Source organism: Sinocyclocheilus grahami, unplaced genomic scaffold (genome assembly GCF_001515645.1).
Source record: "Sinocyclocheilus grahami isolate Dianchi unplaced genomic scaffold, SAMN03320097.WGS_v1.1 scaffold471.1, whole genome shotgun sequence".
Taxonomy (NCBI): domain Eukaryota; kingdom Metazoa; phylum Chordata; class Actinopteri; order Cypriniformes; family Cyprinidae; genus Sinocyclocheilus; species Sinocyclocheilus grahami.
The window spans coordinates 203,447-226,635 of NW_015505650.1; the positions used below are offsets into that span (position 1 = coordinate 203,447).

The window sequence follows — 23,189 nt, forward strand, 5'->3', positions numbered from 1 at the left end:
TGAGTGTGCATGAAGAAGAGAAGAGAGCACGAGTGCTGAATGCTTTAAACACTGGCAAGACTTAAAAAGAAATGCAAATGATAAACTTCAGTGATGATGTGACACCTACTTGAGTTTACAAGTGACAATTCTCACACTCACACAGTCAAATCTCACAGCATTCAGAAGGTTCAAATGGTCATTTCTGATTGTATTTACAGACAGTGTCTGACAAGAAGGATGTAAATTGGCATTGTTTCTTCAACACAAGCGCTTTTCTGTAATGCAGTCTTTAGCTCAGCGGTTTTGTGATGAGGAACTCACAGAGGAACTAGACCTTAATGTGTGTTGGTGGTCTATAGAGATTGTCTCCATATATAGATCTGTACAGACTAGAGATGTGGCAGTGATGGGGGTTAAACGAGCATGATTGTGTGTATTTTTTCTGTTTTAAAAATGTTATTAGTTACACAATGTGCCGATTAATTAATCAAATTAATCTAAAATTAGTACATCACATGCTGATTCATTAAAGTCAATATTAAATGATAATATAAAGTCATTAGAAAAGCACTGAATAGACATTGCAAAAAAAAAAAAGTAGCTTAAGAAAGAAATATTTTGATTCAACATACAAAAACACAAACATACTGTATTATAGCCTATACTACTCTAAATATAAAACTAAAAGGTGATGGCAAATCACTGGCTTAAAGGGATAGTTCACCCAAAAATGAAAATTACCCCATGATTTACTCACCCTCAAGCCATGCTAGGTGTGTATGACTTTCTTCTTTCAGATGAATGCAATCGGAGTTATATTAAAAAATGTCCTGGCTCTTCCGAGCTTTATAATGGCAGTGAATGGGTGTTATTTTTTAATAGTCCAATAAAGCGCATCCATCCATCATAAAAAGTGCCTCACACGGCTCCATGGGTGCATAAAGGCCTCCTGAAGCGAATCAATGCATATTTGTAAGAAAAATATCCATATTTAAAACTTTATAAACCGTAATCTCTAGCTTCCGCTAACTGTCGTGCATGCGTTCATTCCGGCGGATGACATAATTAAGTTTTTCCGTCTACACCACATGTTTTGAAAGCACCATACTCGGGTCTGTGCTGACTTACTGTCTGCACATTAAAGTCATGCAGAACAAGTTCTGCAGAAGTCCATTCATCCTAGGCGATAAAACGGTATCGATATTTATCGACGGTACACCTTCTTCGGTGACGATATAAAAAATGTTCGATATAGTGCACGATATAGGCACGTGCTCTGAGTGAAGCAGACAGCACACACAAACACACGAACATGAGTGCTGTGCCTGCCTGTGACGAGGAGATTGTGAATTAAAAAATGTATATATATATATAGTCGAATTTAAAATAAACATTTGCATTTGAATGCTCACCTGTGGTCTCGGGAGACAAGCCAAAACTTTCCTTATTTAATCGGCATATAAAACATTAGAAATTAGATATTTGTTTAATTTTTATTGTGTGTTCGACTGTTAAAAAATATTTGTTGTTTGTCTCAACAAATTGGGTTACTTTAAAAATACAGTGGTTAAATGTAAAAAAATATATATTGCTCTGTTTTAAAAAAGGTTATAAAAAACGTCAATAATTATCGATACCGAACGATATGAAAGATTATATCGTTGATACATTTTTTAGCTATATCGCCCAGCCCTACTTCATCCTCTCCACAGCATCAGTGCAGCACTTTGGACAATCATTGCCAAACGTTAAATTACCTGCTGTATTATGCATAATCCATTTTTGAGCACATTATGTTCAGTGCATTTGGAGTTTACAGCTGTTTGCTTGTTTACGGTATATTCTGAGCCAGATTTACTCAACAGGGCAAATAAGCGTGAGAGTGCAATGCTGTAGAAGTGCTGGTGGGAGTGGAAATATCTGTGCATGATTTATGACAATGAGCAAGTTAAAGAACACAAACACAGCTATTTTCCAATGACCAATGCAGCCTACAAGGAGTGTGTCTTTGGGGCGTTAAATAATTGCTCAAATGCTAGTAAACTGACTAGCACAAACCTTAGTAAATTATCTTTTTATGATTCATTTAAATACTGTCCTCCCATAAATGTTGCACTTGAAAGGGAAACGCCTGCATATGCAACCCTGACTATAACTAGGCCTCTAACAGCGGTCATACATTATTTATTTTTATTACACGCTGTCTGATTTCTATATTCCATCTTTTAGATAATATGCTGTACTTTACCAAATCTGGGAAGGGATTGTACAAGATAAACAATGACGACAAAAACGACCACATTTGGCCTCAGTCAAATGAAGCGGGTGAGAAATCAGATCAAACTAATCTTTCAATGTGAGAATTTCACCGTTTCACTGAAATGAGTTCATGTCATTTTCGGAATGATTCTAAACAGTGCTGTTTTTTCTTCGTCGCATTTAGAGCAAACGTACTTGAAGCTGATCGCTGGTAAAGGCCAACACCGGGACAAAGTTTATTCCTTCTTCGCAGAGAAACACAAAAGTAGAGACGGAGAATCTGAGCAGTGGATTCCACGAGTCTCTCAGAGCTGCATGGTGAGCAGAAATCACACCGGAAAACATGAAGCGCATTTCTGATTGTATTTTACTGCAGTTTTAAACACTTAAAGCTTTACATTTTGTTAATGGTTTAAAAATTAATGTGTAAAAAAAGATCGCAATTAGTGACCTTGCCTAATCTGATAATGATACTCCACCCAAAAACATTTACTCTCCATCATTTTGTTCCAAACCTTCTTCTGTGTGGAGCACAAAGTTTTGAAACGTCAACACAATATAGGACTGTATTTATGGCACTGAGGGAATGATGTCAAAAAGATAATGTTTGATTGGATGTCTTTAACACAAAGTCTTAAATATGTGGCACTAGTGGCGTAATGACCAAAGACATCAGTCTGTCCCAAATTAAAGAACACTGCAGATACAATGCAAGAATTTCTCCCGTCTGAATGGCTTGCTTCTAAGTCGATATATTTCCATTGCCAATACGGCTAATGCTATTTACATAATTCAAGTTCAGTTATTTTATTTATTTTCAGGGTTAGGGATTCTCAGTCAAGTGCACATGCATCAGTATCATCTGATATTATCTGTCAGTAAGCAGAGCTAAATGCAACCTGATGTTCTTGTGTTTACAAGCGCGTACGTCTGAATTTTCTCTACACCTTTTCACCTCCTTAAATGTGACAGCTGTTATTTTAACAGATATGAAATGCACTTGGCTAATGGCAACACCTACATGTTTAACAGAGATGTTTCTCAATAACTCGAAGCCACATTTGTGCTAAAGGGAGCAGTTCTATAATTATAACCTCAGGTGTTGGTGACATGTCAGATGTGCCACAAGCAGGTTCTGGGAGCTGTTGTCAAAGCTCTGAAATGATGCATTTGAGTCATTTCCTTTTAAATATCGCAATTATAAAAATAGTGATTCTTACAAGATTTTTTTGTGTCATAATAGATCTTCAGTATGAAATCAGGTAGATTTCTGGTCCTTATGTTTAAATTTACTTTATTATATAATGTGAGAAATCTTGTGAACTTCAGTGAAATCGATGTAATATATTTTTGTGCGATAATATTTTTTCTTTTGTATTTTGAGATGATACTATTTGATATTTATGCAATAATTAATGATCAATTTTTCTCATTGAAAATAATTGTTTTCTAATATTTTTCTATTACTTCTCAATTATGTTAAAATAGAAACAATGCAATTTTTGAAGGCAGATTAGTTCCATCTGGTGGGAATAAAAAAAGAAAAACATCTGAAATTCCATGGTTTAGCCACTCGATTCCTATAGAGCTCTATATAAAGGCTTATAAATTCTCTAGTTGCTTTTAGACATAAATACTTATTTTTATTAAGTTGTGGATTTGGATTTATATTTAGACGTTCTCAAAGACAACTTTTTGTAAAGGTTTACCAAAAAGCACCATAAAAGTAGTCCATATGACTCTGTATTGACACGCAGAATTAAACACAACCCAATCTGTTTCAGAACGACAGAGGCGGCTCAAAGAGTTATCTTCAGAGCAGCTGGACATCCATGATTTACACCCATCTGTTCTGTGGCAGAGGATATGAATTCACTCAGATTATAGATGTGGCCACGCTGGAAACGGACGGCGACACCAAAATTTATGCGCTTTTCAGAAACTATTGGTAAGACAAAAACTTCATCTCATGCTTTGTATTTTAGTTGAGCAGTATGTGTGACTTTAACAGTGTTGGGGGTAACACATTACAAGTGTGTCTCCGTTTTCATTTCCGTGTGTGTAACATGTCTGCCCGATTTTAATTGGAAATGCACAGTCAGCTGTCAATCATTCATGAGGGCGGGGTTTATTGATATAGTCTGAAAGTATGCCACGCCCACTACTGGTGGAAAACAAAGCATCGTTATTCATTCCTATGAGAAAAATGGCCATTTTTGCAACAAAATCATGCGCATTTATTTGATTTTTTTCTCTCTTAAGAATCCAGAACTGACGTTAACCTTTCAACCCGAAAAAAAAGAAAGTCGCAGCTCATGTTCAATTAATCAGAGGATGCTCTGAATTCTGCTTCATTTCAGCATTTTTTAAATTTATTCATAAACTATATTTGTATCTTTTTGACGTAACTCGAAGGTATCGCACACTGGAAACGTTGCGTTTCGTTCAAGACGGCCGTTAATATAATCACCAAACAGGCAAAAAACACACTTCAAGAATGAACAAAGCTTGGAAAGATAAAGTGTGATCTATCTCTTTATATGAAGCATACGTTTATGAATCAGATTTATTTTATCTTCTGATTCTCCTATCGTTGCTTTATTATTTTATATTGACATTGAGGTCAAACTATATGCTTTATTTTACATTTTGAACCTTTTATAGTTGTTTGATTTTATGCTTGTGAAGCACTTTGAGTTGCATGAAAAGTAAACGTTTATTATTATTATTATGAAAAATGCACAATACACGATATTTCAGCTTAGGATGATTTGCGACCTCTTTCAGTTGAGCGGTTCCACAGATCTATCTTCATTTCTTCTTGACGTTGCTTGTTTGTTTGCAGGTAATAAATATTTAGTTCCAGTTTTTTGGCATTGTTTGAAGTGAAAGAAAAAAAACAACAAATATACAACAGTTTTACGGCTTTTTAGTTGTAAAAACAGTCACATTTATTGGATATTTGTCTCCATTTTCCTCATAGGATTGAATAAAAACCTCTTTCAGTTGAGCGGTTCCACAGATCTATCTTCATTTCTTCTTGACGTTGCTTGTTTGTTTGCAGGTAATAAATATTTAGTTCCAGTTTTTTGGCATTGTTTGAAGTGAAAGAAAAAAACAACAACTATACAACAGTTTTACGGCTTTTTAGTTGTAAAAACAGTCACATTTATTGGATATTTGTCTCCATTTTCCTCATAGGATTGAATAAAAGTGAAAACAGATCTCCACCAGTAGTGGGCGTGGCATACTTTCAGACTATATCAATAAACCCCGCCCTCACGAATGATTGACAGCTGACTGGAAATACAAGTGCAAAGGGATTGCAATTCCATTTTAATTTTGTGAGGGTTGGAGTAGGACATGGAGAATGTGAAATAGTAACACAGATGCAACGTAACGCATTACTTTCCATAAAAAGTAACGCAATTAGTTACTTGTTTAGGAAGTCTTTACCTGCAGTGTCACATCTGTAGTTGATTCAAATGTCTTTAAATACCCATGACACCCTGATAAGTGTCTGTTTAAAATGCCGAGTCTTTTGAATTTGCCGTCACATCAGTGTAAAAAGCAGACATGACTGTTGAACAGGGCTGCTACAATCAATCGAGTGTTAAAAAGTCCAGCACACATCCGTCATTTGACACAGTCCCACAAATGCTGATGAAATAAAGCGAACGTGTCTCTGTTTACAGGAACATGAGTGCTGTGTGTGTTTATAACATGACTGAAATCAGCACCATCTTCACTTCCTCTCAGTTCAACTCCAAGACGGTTCCTGCGAATCACCGGCCTGGAACGGTAAATATTAGACGGTCACTGAAGCGATATATATACCATATAGCAAATCTCGAGTGCACAATGTAACTATATGTGACCCTTAGTGTTAAAAAGTCCAGCACACATCCGTCATTTGACACAGTCCCACAAACGCTGATGAAATAAAGCGAACGTGTCTCTGTTTACAGGAACATGAGTGCTGTGTGTGTTTATAACATGACTGAAATCAGCACCATCTTCACTTCCTCTCAGTTCAACTCCAAGACGGTTCCTGCGAATCACCGGCCTGGAACGGTAAATATTATACGGTCACTGAAGCGATATATATACCATATAGCAAATCTCGAGTGCACAATGTAACTATATGTGACCCTGGAGCACAAAAGCAGTCATAAGGGTAAATTTCTCGATATTGAGATGTATGCATCATCTGAAAGCTGAATACATAAGCTTTCCATTGATGTATGGTTTGTTAGGATCGGACAATATTTGAAAATCTGGAATCTGAGGGTGCAAAAAAATCTAAATATTGAGAAAATCATCTTTAAAGTTGTTCAAATGAAGTTCTTAGCAATGCATATTACTAATCAAACATTAAGTTTTGATATATTTACGGTAGGACATTTACTAAATATCTTCATGGAACATGATCTTAATATCCTAATGATTTTTGGCATAAAAGAAAAATTTATAATTGTGACCCATACAATGTATTGTTGGCTATTGCTACAAATATCCCCCAGCTACTTAACACTGCTTTTGTGCTGCAGAGTCACATTTATCATCCAGCTCTTTATATAAAGATATATAAATAGAGAGATATGTACTATATAGCAAAACTCAACTGCTTGATTGTTTGTATCATTGCAAAATGTATTTATCTAATTATCTACAGTAAATGTGACTGTAAAGGCATGCAGATAACAGCACATATACTGTCAGGGATGTCATTATTGAGATCCGCCTTTCATCAGCTGCAGAATATTTGTCTTTGGCACGTCACTAAATGATTCATTCTAGAGTCGCAAATGTTGTAATCAAAAAGACAAAGGTACGAGGCTGTGTACCTAATGTGTTTTATGAACTGCTCATCTCATAGTCTGAATGATGTAATCCAGTCAGTCTGGATTTTTGTGTCCTTTTTAAAAGGTTGTAACACTCCAAAGCAACCTAAACAGCGTCTGATAGATTGTATCGTCACTTCAGTTCTTTATGGAGCTTCTGAATGACTTTAATCAAAAAGACAAAGGTACGAGGCTGTGTACCTAATGTGTTTTATGAACTGCTCATCTCATAGTCTGAATGATGTAATCCAGTCGGTCTGGATTTTTGTGTCCTTTTTAAAAGGTTGTAACACTCCAAAGCAACCTAAACAGCGTCTGATAGATTGTATCGTCACTTCAGTTCTTTATGGAGCTTCTGAATGACTTTTTTTACATCTAGAAACGACTGTTGAGCTCTGTAGTTCGGATAAGAGTTCTCTTTTCCATTCTTCTTCTGACAAACTGCTTGTGGTTCTTTTAGTGTGTTAGAGACAGTACTCGTCTAAGTGGTGACGTGCTGGCGTTTATGAAGGACCGTCCAGAGGTGAAGGACTGGGTGATGCCAGAGAACGGTCCCATGCTGTTTCAACACCAACATTACACTCACATCCAGGTGGACCGAGTACGAGGCTACACGGTCCTGCTTCTGTCTCTAGGTACGCCAGTCTTCACTGGGAACTGTGAGGAACTGAATCATTTAGTGTGTGTTCACACTTGTCATGTTTGGTTTGATTAAACCGAACTCTGGCGCGTTGCTCGGTTAGTGCGGTTCTTTGAGTAAGGGTGTGTTCACACTTGTAGTCACAGGAAGTAATGACATTTTCAAAATATATACTGTGTGTGTGTATTTATATATACATAATACATAAACACAGTACACACACATATATTATGTTAACAAAAACTTTTATTTTGAATGCGATTTAATCGCGATTAATCGTTTGACAGCACAAATATATATGTATATATATTTCTATAAAATAATTGAAATTAATAATATACATTCATTTCAATGAAAATGATCAAATGCAGTTAACATGTTGCTCAATTCTACATATGTGTCATTTATTATGACGCGCTTCTCGTCATACATCCTGCTTCACTCAGAAGTAGACTTCACATAACAGAAGTTAAATTGGTTGTAAATGCAGTTTCATGTTGATTTAAACCAAAGTCTAAATTCTCTTATCAGTTTCACATTTAGAAACAGGAAATTACCGGGACATGCAATTGCTAATAAATGCAGTGATTCATTGATTATATTGTGTAAGGCTAACTGAATAATAAGGAGTGTAGTATGAGTTATCAGAGTTGCACAATCCCTAGGTAGGTGTCATTATTAGGCACGAAGGCTGTTCCAAACAGTAGGTAGCAAAATTATGCAACCTTATATGGCCAGAATCCAAGTATCACAGTTGCACAATGCATTGTGATGTGCTCAATGAAAATTATGCATTTAAAATCAGAATATTTCATGCAAAAGCAACATGGAGCAGCAAACTGAGCGTTAGTCGGGTATCTTGAATGCTTCACGCAAGTAGATAAGTTTGTATGATGTGAGAGTTAGCATGCCGTCTAGGTAGGTAGCTCCCTATGCAGACAGATTAGTTAATGTCCTGTTGTGATATTTTCTCACAGAAAGTGGAGGGGTTCATAAAGTGCTGGAAGAGCCTGTTGAACAGCCCGTTTTTATCATTGCGGAGTATCTGCCGTTTCCACGAGGGACGCACATCACCAGCATGCTTTTGGACGCTGCAGAGGTACGGCGCAAAAATCCATGAGCAACATAACATCCACCTCACATACATAACCTCCAGAACTGCTCTGAGAGTCACTTCAGGGGCATTTCAGGTTCATTTGAGAAAAACTATCGTCAAATTATATACACACTAGGGTTGTGTCGGTGAGGAAATGTTCCCACTGGTTAATCACCGCGGGGGTGGGCACGTTCCCTCTTTTTCTCGCTTTCTTTCGCTTTTAAATAGCTTGTAAAAGCGGCGTGCGCATTTTACTTTCACTTTCAAATAGCGGCAATTCTGCGTAAAGCAATTGTTCATTTTTAGTTCTATGAATTTTCCCTATTTTCCTCACTTTCCTCACGCGCCGTGCGCATTTTACTTTCACTTTCGAATTAGCGGCAGGTCGGCGTCAATTGCTTGAATGCAACAACAAAATACGTCAAACTCACTTTAGCCAATATATAAAACATAGAACTTTTATTAACAAAACAAATACAAATACACCATGCTATAGGGCAGGCTATGCATAGTATAAAATAACTTGCATAAAGTTTAAATAGGTATACAAAACTAGAAACAAGTAAACATGTATAATATATAACCAAATGAATAAGAAATGTAGAACGTTTATTAGCAAAACGAGTAAGAACGCTTGGAGGCACGGCGTACACCTTGATGTCAAAATAAATAAATAAATGACAAAGTTTAAATAAAGTAAAAATCAGCAAACAATGTGGAACCAATTAAATAAGAAACGAATGTTTAAAAAAGCTTCCAAAATCATCTTAGATAAACGGCAAAAGTCAACAGGCTTTTCAAAATCCAAAATATTGCCGAACAGGCGCTTTTGCATCTCGTTTCGAAACTAAATCATCCGCGATCGTCTCGTCCGTCTCACCTCACTCTTCTCGTCTGTCAGCTCGACTCGCTCTCCTCACTGGAGAAATGAAACTTTACTGAACTAAATGATTTTTATTACTACAAAAAATCAAAACGACGGCGAGCCTAATACACACGCAACAAAAACTTCATGGCAACCCATCAAAATAAAAGTTTGGTTCAACTTGAAGAAACTGTGACAGAAATATATTACTATTGTACAGTAGAATGTACATTTCAATATAATAATAATACTAACACTAATAATAGTAATAATACAATTATTTTTGAAGGAGTAATCACACCATTTTGAATTATTTAACTTTAAGAGTAAACCTCTGTTGTGCAGCACTTCGTTTGCCAAAAAATAAAGGGTTTGTTTAATTTTCATTTGATTAAAAGATAAATTAAATTAATGTTTTAACCTTCATTTGATTACCATAATTTCTGGAAAAACGTAACATTTTATAGGCCTCTATTATTGTAAAATAATAATAATAATAAATAGATTTTATGAATTCAATTAATTACACATGCTTTTTGATTGTAAAAATTTAATTACAGAATTCAGAAAAAATTCAATGAAAAACTGAATTTGGTAAAAATAAGACAGAATGAGAAAAAAATTTAAACGTATTTCATAGGGTCCTAAAAATTTAATTTTTGTGAAATTTTTAATAAATTGTTGTTAAATTGCATGTTTCATGATTTCAATTAGGCATGCTTTTTGAGTACTAAAATTTTATTTAACCAGTGAAACTGAGTCCAGAAAAATTAAAATGGTAAAAAAAATAAATATATAATAAAAAATAAATAAAATAAATTGGAATTTGGAAAAAAAAGGAATTTGGGAAAAAAAATTAATTGATTTCATAGGGCCCTAAACCTAAATCAATAATAAAATTGTAAAAATGTATACCAATCTCAAACAGAAAAGCATGCCGCTAGCAACGCCAAGGTCATGGGTTCGATTCCCAGGGAATGCATGATCTGATAAAATGGTTATTTTGAATGCAAAGCAAGTCGATTTGGATAACAGCTTCTGCCAGATGCAAAACTATAAATGTTATTCAGTGTGTCAGTGATCATAACTGTATTAACAAGGAGCGCACAGCATAGGATGTTTCATAGGGCAATCTACAGATACTAACCAATACTTTCAATTACTCTCAATGTAGATACACGGAGAGCTTCATTTGTGTCTTTTGTTTTGATTAGTTTCTTGATTTTGTTCTTAAGCATATATCATGTTATCAGCAGTTGGACTCATTATCATGCGTTTGATTTCTCAGAAGCGCCTGTATGTGAGTTCCAGTAATGAAGTCGTTCAGATAGACCTACAGACGTGCCATATATACGGAAATGAGTGTAACGAATGCAGATTATCTCGAGACCCCTACTGTGGCTGGAACGGTTTGCACTGCACCTCCGCAGCAAAGTAAGACCTCGTTCTGCTTGCACACACATCTGCTTCCTTCCTGAGCACACGTGTATTTTTAGGATGAAGCAAAAACTCAAAGCCACTGCTACTGAAGCTCATCGTAGTTCTTTAGACTGAGAGAGTTGTGCAATGATGCTAGAGCATTGTGAGTGATTGTGAGGTGGTTTGAATCTCTGTGATCTGCAGAATGAGTTTCATGCCTAGTATGAAATGGTATGGTTTGTTCAAGTCATAACGAGCACTAGTAATGGTCATATCTAAATGAGGCTGAATGATTCAGAAACTCCATAACCACTGAAAAACACTCAACCTCTTTGCATCACTTTACCTGCTCGACCATACAAAGCCCCTTTTGTGTAGATCTCCTCTCATTTCTTAATTTTATACCACTCAAACATTACCATAACTTCCCCCGCCCACACACACACACACACACACACACACACACACACACAAAAACCCCCCACACCTTATGATTAATTTACCAAACAATACATTTATGAATAGTGTATCGAATCCTCATCTCGGTAATGTTTTTTCTTTTCCACAGAAACCCAGTCCAGGATATCAAAGAGTGCAGTAAGTTTGACAGTTGTTAATGTAAAAATATTTTACAATGAAATATTACAATATTATTTAGTTTTTAGTAATTTTTAGACTTTTATTTAATTCATATTAAATAATAAATAATGCATTATTATTATATTTTGATTTTGCTATAATAATAATAATTATTTTTTACAGTAATATTGATATATAATCAACCAAATTTGGCAGCCCTTAAAACAAGCACAACAAACCTGGATTTTTTAAAATGGGCATTTAAAAAAAAAAAATCTCAATCAAAAGTTTTATAAAAAAAAAAACCCCAGTTACATTTTTTCCAAAATCATGCAGCCCTACTGTGCTTCATAATCAGCCAGCTTCATCTGTCATCTAAGACAGAAATTCTCTCTGAAGTTGTTCCAGAGTCTAGATTGACAGCTCACATGTTTTTGAAACAAAATGCTTTCAGATTGACTCATTTATGCCAATTTAACAAACTCATCACATGACCGTCTGTTCAGCAGATACGCCTCAAGCCGCACCATCAAAGACAGAGATGCCAGTGATCCACATCCCGCCTTCCTCGAAACACTTCCTACTCTGCCCGATGACTTCACACCACGCCACGTACCACTGGGAACATGGTAGGATGCATGAGGAGTGCGTTCACTCTGAGCAGGGCTGTTTGTATCTCATTAAAAGCATGAACGAGACTCACGAAGGGACGTACAGATGCATGTTTTCAGAGGAAGGCTGTCAGAACACGGTCGCACAATACAAGCTCAGCATGAGCCGCTCAGATGCACTCCGACTCACTCCTGCGCTGTTACCCAGCTTCTTACTTCTGCTCACAGCCTTTCACGTCCTGCTACTGAACTTGTAATTTTGAAAGGATTCCTTGAAGTTGCCATGCACATCCTATTTAATAATATTACTAGTTTTTATTGATTATTATTGCCATATGCGACCCTGGACCACAAAACCAGACATATGGGTCAATTTTTTGAGATTTTATACATCATAGCTGAATAAATACTTCCATTGATGTATGGTTTGTTAGGATAGCACAATATTTGAAAATCTGGAATCTGAGGGTGCAAAAAAATCTAAATATTGAGAAAATCATCTTTAAAGTTGTTCAAATGAAGTTCTTAGCCATGCATATTACTAATCAAAAATTAAGTTCTAATTTATTTAAAGTAGGAAGTTTACAAAATATCTTCATGGAACATGATCTTTACTTAATATCCTAATGATTTTTGGCATAAAAGAAAAATCTATAATTGTGACCCATACAATGTATTGTTGGCTATTGCTTCAAATATCCCCCAGCGACTTAACACTGCTTTTGTGCTGCAGGCTCACAAATAGAATTAAAGTCTCAAATTGGTGTGGCGAGTGGTTTGATGTTTACTGATGGTTTCAGAGGTAGCGTTTTCTTTATAATAACTTGCACTGATAAATCAATTCATAATTCGACTGGGAACATGAATTTTGTGAGTAAATACGGTAAATGCTGTAGATGTTTACTGTATATTTGCAATACTGAGCTTCTCATAAACATCCAGTTAGTCATCAGTCATAAGAGTATGAAAACACACAAGGTTGATGTGGGAGAGAATCAGTTTGGATTTGATGATTCCTCATCATTTTCGGGATGTGGAGAGATTATATGATGTTGTTTTTGTTATTTTCATGATCAGCAGTGTTTTTCTGCCATGTGATCAGTCAAGCATTTGGACACAGACTCAATTTCCTTGTGTTCTAAAAAACATTTTGATCTAAAGGAGTCTAAAAAATTAATTAATAATAAAAAAAAGCTAGAATATAAGAGTCTTAATTTGTGTAACATGTTTTGAGCACTGCATCATTCCTCCGGGCTCAACGCTAGGGATTTTTTCTACTGGCTTGGTACACAAAAAATAAAATAGTTGCTAGTGTTGTTTTTGAACGGTGTTGTCTTGTATTGTAATAAATAAGCTTATATGACACCAAAATGTTAACTTATATTTTACAATTCCAATTTCAATACCATAGCACTAGCCTAACAAATATAAAGTTCAAACATTATTAAAGACAAGACAGCAGCTGATAAATTAGGCGTTTAAACACAATGCATGGATCCAATATAGTCATACACATCCGATTTCACTCAGGATGTAACCAACTGTTTGAGAGGATACTCACCAAGACGTGTAATTGACATACTTTTGTATGTATTTGTCCGTTCAAGCGCAAGAAGAAGAGGAAAGAAATGCAATACGAGGCTCGCACGTTGCCCGAGATGTGACTCTATGTGTGCGCACAAAACACAGTGAATGAAGATTTTATTCGCATCTTCTTGTGCTTGAATAGGGCTGCACGATTAATCGAATGTGATTGTCATGTGCATCTTGTCAGTAAAGCCGGTTCTGTGATTAGTAGTAAATCTCCAGCACGTGCTTTCAGACGGAGCAGCATTTACTACACAGAGCCGTAGATTATGATCTAGCGTGATTATGAAATCGAAGAAATCATTCGGCGATTATAAGCACCCTCTGGCCTTCGGATAGAGATTTACTGCTGATCACAGAACCGTGCTTCACTGACAGATACGCATGACAATCGCAGATACTAATCGCGATTTATCGCCTTTGCGATTTAATTTCGATTAATCGTGCAGCCCTACGCTTGAATGCTTTAAGATCGCTTGAATGTTCAAATTGGCCAGGTGTATTAGTCTGTTAAAGTGCAATAAGTCTTGAGAGAGAACTTCATTCGGGACGCGGCTCTCTATGTGCGCACTGTACACACAGCGCGCGAATACTGAATTGAGTTCTTTTGCGCTCAAATGCTTTAAAAATCGCTTGAATGTTTAAATAGGCAAGGCATAAAAACGTGCAAATATTAAACTTTCATTATGATGTGATCAGATCGGGCCAGCGACAAATCCGTCATCTTCCACGCTGGATTTTGTAGTCCTTCTTGTCGAGCCCTGTTCCCAGATTTATATTTGGGTAATTTTATAACTTTAACTATTATCCTAACATGAGGAAATGAATGAATCGTTGTGTCTAAACGTTTGACTACTAGTGTATGTAATGAATGTAATGAATAACTCCATGTGTAGCTTTGTGTGATTGTAATTTCCAAAGAACTAGTGTTAAGACCACTGATCTCTAGAATGACTGGATTGCTCATTGCCATTCTGAAGTGTTTGAGCCGCTATATTGCTATTCATTGACGGACAGCCAAAACCTTGACGTCACACTGGATTCGTTTTTTAAATTCATTGTTACTTCAGATGCTATCGCCAATGTTTATGGGCCTTTCGGGCAGAATACCCACCTTGCCGACACAGGTAACCGACCCAACACAAAAAATATATTTCTTTATGTACATATGGTATTAGTATCAGAAATTGATTTGAATATACAATAAATATTGCAATACAAGCCTCTGTTACTATAGCTCGATTGTATTGAAATTCAAAGCTTACCGTGCATCTTCTTGGAAGTAAAGCTTCATGACTTTAAGTTCATACCGTATGTAGTCAGCGTAATTTCTCTGAATAAGTTATGATGCATGTATTGTATTTTTATGTCCTGATGGAGCAACATCTATTTCAGACTCGTTTGGCGTTTTACTAGCATTGTTTCCATAGGAGTAAAATGTTAAGTTATGTGTGTTTATTTAATTAATTATTTAACCAACGTTTACCTGCTTCAAAATGCATGCCGTCAATGAAATTATTGCGGAAACATTTGCAGTTAGCCAACTGTACGAATAAAAAACAATAACACAACATAATTACATAAGATTAATTGAGAATCTCGTCCTTCCAATGTTCGCTACTGTTATGAATATGATGCATAACTTTTTAATACGCAGGGGAAATTCCCGACATTAAATAAATAACCATTTACATGCTTAGGACTTTGCATTGTAAGAACGTACAGGGATACTTCAGATATAGAAACGCGGACTCGTGAGGTGATGCTTTCTCATTAAAATTGTATGATTTGCTATTAATTCAACAGAATGTAAGGGAATACCAGTATGGCGGCTTCACTTTTACGATGTCATGAGCAATCCAGTTCTCTATTATAGATCAGTGGTTAAGACTAACAATTTATTATTTAGGATTTCGAAATATAGATAGAAATAGGTAATAATATTTCATTGCATCAGTCAGGATTGTTTCAAAAGATTTTTTTATTTCTTCATGTTTACATTGCATTAGACAATGAAATATCAAATAAAGTGTCATTTATTGAAAAGAAAGAGTGTTGAAGATTGTGTCTTTCTTTACAATGAATGACACTTCATGTAATATTTCACAACATCTCATGACTTTCAGCAATTTTTCACCCTTGTTCTGTGATGAAAATCCTTTGGTGTTTCTAGTCAAAAATGACCGGCCTTTTAAAAATCGCTTGTAAATCTCTCATTATGCTATAATATCATCAAATGTTGGATTCAGTCTTATCAACTTGTATTCTTTTAATTAGCACAAGTTTTGTATTTCCTTTTTGAACTGCTTGATCATATGAATCGTTAATCTGAGCTTATGCACTTCAGTTTTTTGAGTGTTAAAAAATATCTGTGGATAATTTTGGCAATATTGACTCAAAACAGATCGATGAGGCCTAAAGTCTGTACGTTTGAGTTCAATACAGTAGCATTAACCAGCATTTTTGTGGAAAAGAAAAGCCTCTCTGTGTCAGAATGACTGAAACAACACGAGGGTCAAGAGTCTTGTTGTGGGCTGCTGACTGACTCGTGATTTATTCAGTGTTTTTTCAAAATAACCAATTAATTCTTTTAGAGTTTAGAATAGACTGCTCCAAAAGCGCAAACATTATACAGTAATTCACACTGTAATGGCTTGACTGTGTTTGTATGATGCGAGTCATATTTATTTATATCAGAAATATGCATGAGTGGTAGATATGACTGTTTAATGAGGAAGTGATGGGTAGAGCCAGTCTTGTTTATATATAGAAACATGTATAAAATTTGCCACAAGATGTTTATTTTTTTTCTCTACTGTACGTTCGGATTTATATTTTTGTATCTATTGCACTGTGAACTTCCTTTAAAATCCATTAATGTTCCAATCTCAATGGAAAAAACTGATTTCACAATAGAATATGGAGTAAGTAAGACTCTTGTAAGAATAGGAGTCCATAAGCGTCTGTATGAAGAGGAAGAGGAAGTGAAGGGCGATCACACCCTCCATCTGGCAGGATCTGACACCCCACCTATAACCTCTGAAAAGGTCAGCGAACTGGAACCAACGATCAATGCATCATTAGTCATTTAAACCCTCAAGTGTTGGTGGATTTACCATTTCACACACTGATTATTGTGGAAAGTATTTGAATAAAGACTGCTAAAACCGCAAATGTCCTGGTTGTTTACACTCTAGTGCGTATTACTCTATTAGTCACAGTCTATTAACATCTGAATCTTGAACGCTGGAAGCCCATCAGCTGTTTAGTAACTTTATAAGTTCACTGAAATTGATTTGATTCCTTTTTTCCCAAATGCCGTGGCTGCCTGATGACCTCGCAATCATTTAGACACCAGATAAGAAACACTTCAACCAAACCTGTGACCGTGACCAGAAAAACACCATAGGTTCGAGTTCATAGGACTCGAGTGCTGAATTCATGTGAAATGCTTAAAGGGGTCATCAGATGCCCATTTGATATAAGTTGATATGATTCTTGAAAAGTCTATAACATACTTTGGTTAAAATTTCTCAATGGTAGTGTAAAAAACACCTTTTTTACCCTGCCAAAATTAGCTCTGTTTTTAGCAAGCAATTTTAGTCCATGTTGCTTTAAATGCTAATGAGCTCTGCTGACCCCGCCCCTCTCTTCTCTGGGTGATGACGAGCAGTACTGTTTGCTTACTTTAGCCGCGAAACTTGCTAACTAGTACATATTAGGAAAGGCGATTTGCAAAGATTCATAAAAAACCTTATACGCACTACTACTTCTGTAGATGAAGCTGGATCACGAATGATTCGCGCGAACTTAAACGCATTTAGGCAGATCGGGGATCGGCGCATTCCCTTCAAAACGAAAGTAACGTTAATCCTCTGCGTCTTCAGCGGCTCAGATGTCGGGAGTAAATGACAACTGCTATGTTCATTATCACATCTAACAACAGGACACATCAATTGCTTAATCTGAGGCATTTTTGTCTTCCCCTGCACCGGAGTCGACACAATGGCGGACTGATGACAGCTCACTCAGGGCGGAGCTAAGGTAAGACGGACCTGTCAATCAACTATCGTGGGAGGGGCCTGTGCAGAACTACATTCTGACAGGAATCTCAGAACAGCCGGATTTGAGAAAGGGGATTTTAAAATAGGGATTAAAAAAATAAAACACGGGGGGATTTTTATCATTACAGGACGGATGTTTACACACACTTCCAACACATTTACGTTCAAACAACAACAAAAGTGCATGGTTTAATGAACTGATTTACTTATTAAACATGTAAAATGCATGAGATGTATGTTAACTCCCATTGAGGATTTTATTTGCTAGATTATCCTGTAGCTAGTGTTATACTGTGATGATGATTAAACAAACAAAAAAAGACAATATAGGATAAGTTGGAGGTTGCCCTAACTAAGTAATGAATAAGAATTATTTTCAAGAATTTTAATTCTTAATTTCATCCTAACAAAAATACAGAATACTCTTGTATCTCAAGTTAGAAAACAGGAAATCCCAAGTTAAGAAAATCTGTGATGCCAAATGTATTTAGTATTCAAGTGCTATGTTCATTATCACATCTAACAACAGGACACATCAATTGCTTAATCTGAGGCATTTTTATGGGATGATATTAGACTCAAAATGATTAATAGACGCACGCAATAAAACACGTGGGGGATTTTTATCATTACAGGATGGATGTTTACACACACTTCCAACACATTTACGTTCAAACAACAACAAAAGTGCATGGTTTAATGAACTGATTTACTTATTAAACATGTAAAATGCATGAGATGTATGTTAACTCCCATTGAGGATTTTATTTGCTAGATTATCCTGTAGCTAGTGTTATACTGTGATGATGATTAAACAAACAAAAAAAGACAATATAGGATAAGTTGGAGGTTGCCCTAACTAAGTAATGAATAAGAATTATTTTCAAGAATTTTAATTCTTAATTTCATCCTAACAAAAATACAGAATACTCTTGTATCTCAAGTTAGAAAACAGGAAATCCCAAGTTAAGAAAATCTGTGATGCCAAATGTATTTAGTATTCAAGTGTTTTTTTAGAATGGCATTTCACCGAGTTCATGAAATTGAAATTGTACAGAATAAGCCACATTGGAAAAAAAAGAAAACAAAATGAATCACACAGACTAAGATATAGACTAAAGCTTTATCTTACCTAACCTGAGAACCATGTCTTATACAGCAAACTCGATGTCAAACGTTTAACTTGTTTTTATGGTAAAGTGCTGCACTTTAAAATACAACCAGCACAAACCAGTTCATCAAGTATTCACATTCTCCTAAATGTGCCTTTTAACTAAAACGACATGCACAAAACCCACTAAAAACGTATGCACTTAAATCAAGAAAACAGACACACCGAACAGCACGTGTCAATCTGTCTCTCTGCGCATGAGCGCCACCTCGAGGCGAAGCAGGACTGAGTTAACTCGACCTTAACCAGTTAAAGGGATAGTTCACCCAAAAATGTATTGCAAGAATTGCAAGAAAAAAGTCAGAATTGTGAGGTAAAAATCACAATTACCGTTTTAATTGTATTATTCCGTCCGTTGCATCAGTGGGAACGTATGGCATTGCTCCTGGATGCTGGAAAACATTTATGCAGCACAGTAAACCTGTAGCATTTTAAAGCATTAGACACGGTCACAAAAACAGAAAAATATAAAACTGGGACCAAGAATCTGCACAAGGCGTTTAATCCAGTTTAGACAGAAGAAGAGTGGAGCAAACATGAAGGATCAGAGCTGGAACAGAGACGAATCGAAGTCCTGAGAACAGACAGAAAGCACATCGATATGGCCTTCAAACCTCATCCGGACCAGACAGAAACATCTGACCGGAGAGAGATGAGTGTAAGTGTGTTTCCCTGGTCACCTGACCCATTACATCACAATCATACAGACGTGACCTTTGACCTGTGAGGCGGAGGCCATCCGGTCTTTGGTTCGGCTGGGTTACGGTGAGCAGGTTTGGCCACCTGATTGTACAAATGCAACAGTTCACGTTTGGTTTCGCCACGAGAAAAAGACACACAGAGAAAGGAGAGTCCAGCTCGAGGGATTCACGTCCAGCATTCCGGATTCTGCGCGGGAACGGGAACGTTTCGTCTCCCGTCGTCACGGCAGCATGAGGTATGTAGTGTAAATCTCCACAGCAGAGTCTGAGGTACTTCACCACTGATTATGCATTTATATCATCTTAACAATAATGAGAGTTCACTTAAAAACATCACAGTACTTCCTGAGAGAGACGCCTTCCTGCTACGGAGGGCAAAAATGTGAGACGAAAACGTCAAGCGTCAGTGTGGATGAAAGACGTCATAGAGACACGCATCTGACCGACGCGGAGCTGCTGCTGCGCTTGAGGAATGATTGGATGGTTACGCTGAGAATTCATCACACCATTCATGGGTGGATCTCATGAAACCTCTACATTAATCCAAAATCAACAGAAAGAAATAAGAAATCATATTTTGCATTAAGAAAATGATGCCTGTTTTAGGCCTATCTAGATGTTTTACGCTGTGACTATTATTTAAATATTATATGCATATATATGTATATGCACACATGTGCATATATATTTATAAAAATATATATATTTATACACTTACGTTTATAGATTATAAAATATATGTGCATATAATGTGCTTACATATATTTATTAAAATCTAAAAAATAAAATGTAAAATATGTATGCAAATATGTGCGCACATATATATATATATATAAATAATAAAAAATTAAAATAAAAAAAGTTTTATATATATATAATACGTAGATAGAAATATATGTAATATATATTTATATATTTTATTAATATATAATATAAATCATATATATATATACTGTATGTATGTACACACAAATGTAAACACAAACTTTTATTTTGGATGCGATTAATCATTTGACAGCCATAATATATATATATATATATGTGTGTGTGTCTGACCCTGGACCACGTGTATATATATATATATATACATATATATAAAATGCTAAATTTCTTATTTCCTATAAATTTTCTTTTGATTTTCATGCGATGATGAGATTCACTTTGATATTCAATTATTAAAATATAAAAAAAAATTAAAATAAAATATCTATGCAAATATGTGCATATACATATATATATAAAATAATAAAAAATAATATATATATATATATTTTCATGAGATTCACCCACATATTTAAAGCCTGCCCCGAGATCCAGCTGAAAGAATTAGTTTTAGCAGACCCCAGAGACGAGACATTCAGCTGCTTTCTGAGGTATCTGACGGTTGTTCTTGGGTCCTGACATCTTCAAACGAACGTGATTCCGAACAGCAGATTTATTCCCCAGAACCCGACAAGATTCCGAGATTCGTCTTCCCTAACGAGCACCGATGCATAGAAGAGAATCAGTGCGGCCCCGTCCTAAAACCCCGCCAGCGTTTCTGATCCTGACGAATTAAAACCAATTCTACAAAAAAATAAAACGTATTCAGAGAAAGCCTAAACTACAGCCCCTGAGGTAAAAGACGTTCCTGTAATGTTCCGCCACTGAATGTTTGAGGTATGAATGTAACACGAGGAACCTTTATGAGGAAAAAAAAAGTCCCGAAACAATCAGAAGACAGATCAAAACACACTAAATAAAATCTTCAAGTTCTGTAAAACCTGCCCATCGTTTGGCTGAACGTTCTGATCGTATTTAGCGTTTTCTTCAACACGCCGGACATCGTTCACGAAACACGAGTATGAACTTCTGCATGAATCCAATCGAAATTACATAACTGTTGCGTTGATTTGATTGTGACTTTTACACAAGACTGTCTCGTGATTCATGAATGAGGTCCAGCCACGTTATTTTTTGCATGTGTGTCCATGCTGCAAACATGCGGACAGGAGAAAATGAGGTACTGGTTGTGCAACAGTTTGATTTTCAGCAATCAGTGACTTGAGAGCCAACCGGCAGACGGTTACGGGGAGCTCCGCCCCTTGGAGGAGGAGGAAGAGGCGGGGCTTTGGCTGGGGGCGGGGCTAGAGAAGGTGAAGCTGGGTCCTGCTGGAGGAGCATTCACACTCGCAGCTGCAGCCGCCGACTTCTGAGCGAACAGAGTTCCTGCAAAAGAAAACGCGTCAAAAACAACTACAATTAACACTCGACGCCAGGGATCAGCCGAACCCTTTCGACATAACTTATTTTCTTGCACATTCACGTTTACGGTTCTCTAATCGGTGGTTAATTGTCACGTGGCACGAAAGCAAACATTAAAAACGTCAAGCTCTTTTTAGTTGTGATTGTGTCTCAGTTGACATTACATTCACACTGCTGTTTTAAGCAGGGTTATGATAGTTAACTAAAACTAAAACCATTAAAAAAAAGATTTTTCGTTACTTGCATAAAATAAACATTAACTGAAATAAAATAAAATATGAACTATTTTATTTCACACACACACACACACACACACACACACACACACACACATAAATGCTAAACTTCTAATTTCCTATACATTTTCTTTAGATTTTCATGCAATCATGAGATTCACTTTTATATGCAATTATTAAAATATAAAATATGTATGAAGATATGTGCATATACAAATATATATAAATATATTCAAAATAATAAAACTTGATGTACTTAAATAATAAAAACTAAAACTGGAATAAAAAATGTAGATGCATATTAAAAAAAACTAATAAAAATTCCAAAAACACACAACAAAATAACTAAAACATTAACTAAAATTTTAATTAAAAATATAAAAACAAAACCTAATTCAAAATATTAATAAAAAAACAGTATCTGAATGATACTAAAATAACACTGGTTTTAAGAACCAAATAAAACTGAATAATAACAATAATGACAATGATTAATATTATTGCTTTAACTATAATTACAAAAATAACTGTACTGTAAAATAATCATTAAAAAGAAACACCAAGTTACAATGCTAATATTTGTCTTAAATTCTTCACTTTCAAGCGTTCAAACCTTTGAACATTAAACATTTCAAATGCTTGAGCTTTTATTTTGGCGGAATACTGCTACAGTGCTGTAAACTTCTGTCCACAAAAATGTTGAAGCCCCATTTGGGAAACCCTGCTCAACGCAATGCATTCTGGGATTGGTTTTGTAAGCCATACCTGAGTAAACGATGCCGTTGACTTCCACCGACACGCTGACACTCGCCGCTCCGCTGGAGGAAATACTCACGGCCAGATCCTGCTTCTCATCTACAGACACAAACACTCATTAACACACACACACAC

General features: G+C 35.9%; 2 protein-coding genes across 5 annotated transcripts in view; one reads left to right on the forward strand and one right to left on the reverse strand.

Moving 5' to 3' along the window:
* The window catches only part of LOC107553356 (semaphorin-7A-like), a 21,034-nt gene extending 8,276 nt beyond the window's left edge, over window positions 1–12,758 (forward strand). Inside the window, exons 6-14 of one of the 4 annotated variants that reach the window (XM_016235557.1) lie at window positions 2,212–2,307; window positions 2,426–2,559; window positions 4,026–4,189; window positions 5,937–6,042; window positions 7,546–7,720; window positions 8,703–8,824; window positions 10,975–11,120; window positions 11,674–11,702; window positions 12,191–12,758. In XM_016235557.1, the coding sequence (XP_016091043.1) occupies window positions 2,212–2,307; window positions 2,426–2,559; window positions 4,026–4,189; window positions 5,937–6,042; window positions 7,546–7,720; window positions 8,703–8,824; window positions 10,975–11,120; window positions 11,674–11,702; window positions 12,191–12,552 (1,334 nt within the window). In that variant the 3' untranslated portion in view covers window positions 12,553–12,758. The remainder of the gene's footprint in view (window positions 1–2,211; window positions 2,308–2,425; window positions 2,560–4,025; window positions 4,190–5,936; window positions 6,043–7,545; window positions 7,721–8,702; window positions 8,825–10,974; window positions 11,121–11,673; window positions 11,703–12,190) is intronic. The other 3 variants (XM_016235558.1, XM_016235559.1, XM_016235560.1) reach the window with 3 other exon arrangements.
* An 8,371-nt stretch (window positions 12,759–21,129) lies between these two features.
* The window catches only part of LOC107553357 (AT-rich interactive domain-containing protein 3B-like), a 48,389-nt gene continuing 46,329 nt past the window's right edge, over window positions 21,130–23,189 (reverse strand). The window contains exons 7-8 of the mRNA XM_016235561.1: window positions 23,064–23,153; window positions 21,130–22,026 (exon numbers count right to left, since the gene is read on the reverse strand). Coding sequence (XP_016091047.1) covers window positions 21,884–22,026; window positions 23,064–23,153 — 233 coding nt within the window. The 3' untranslated portion in view covers window positions 21,130–21,883. The remainder of the gene's footprint in view (window positions 22,027–23,063; window positions 23,154–23,189) is intronic.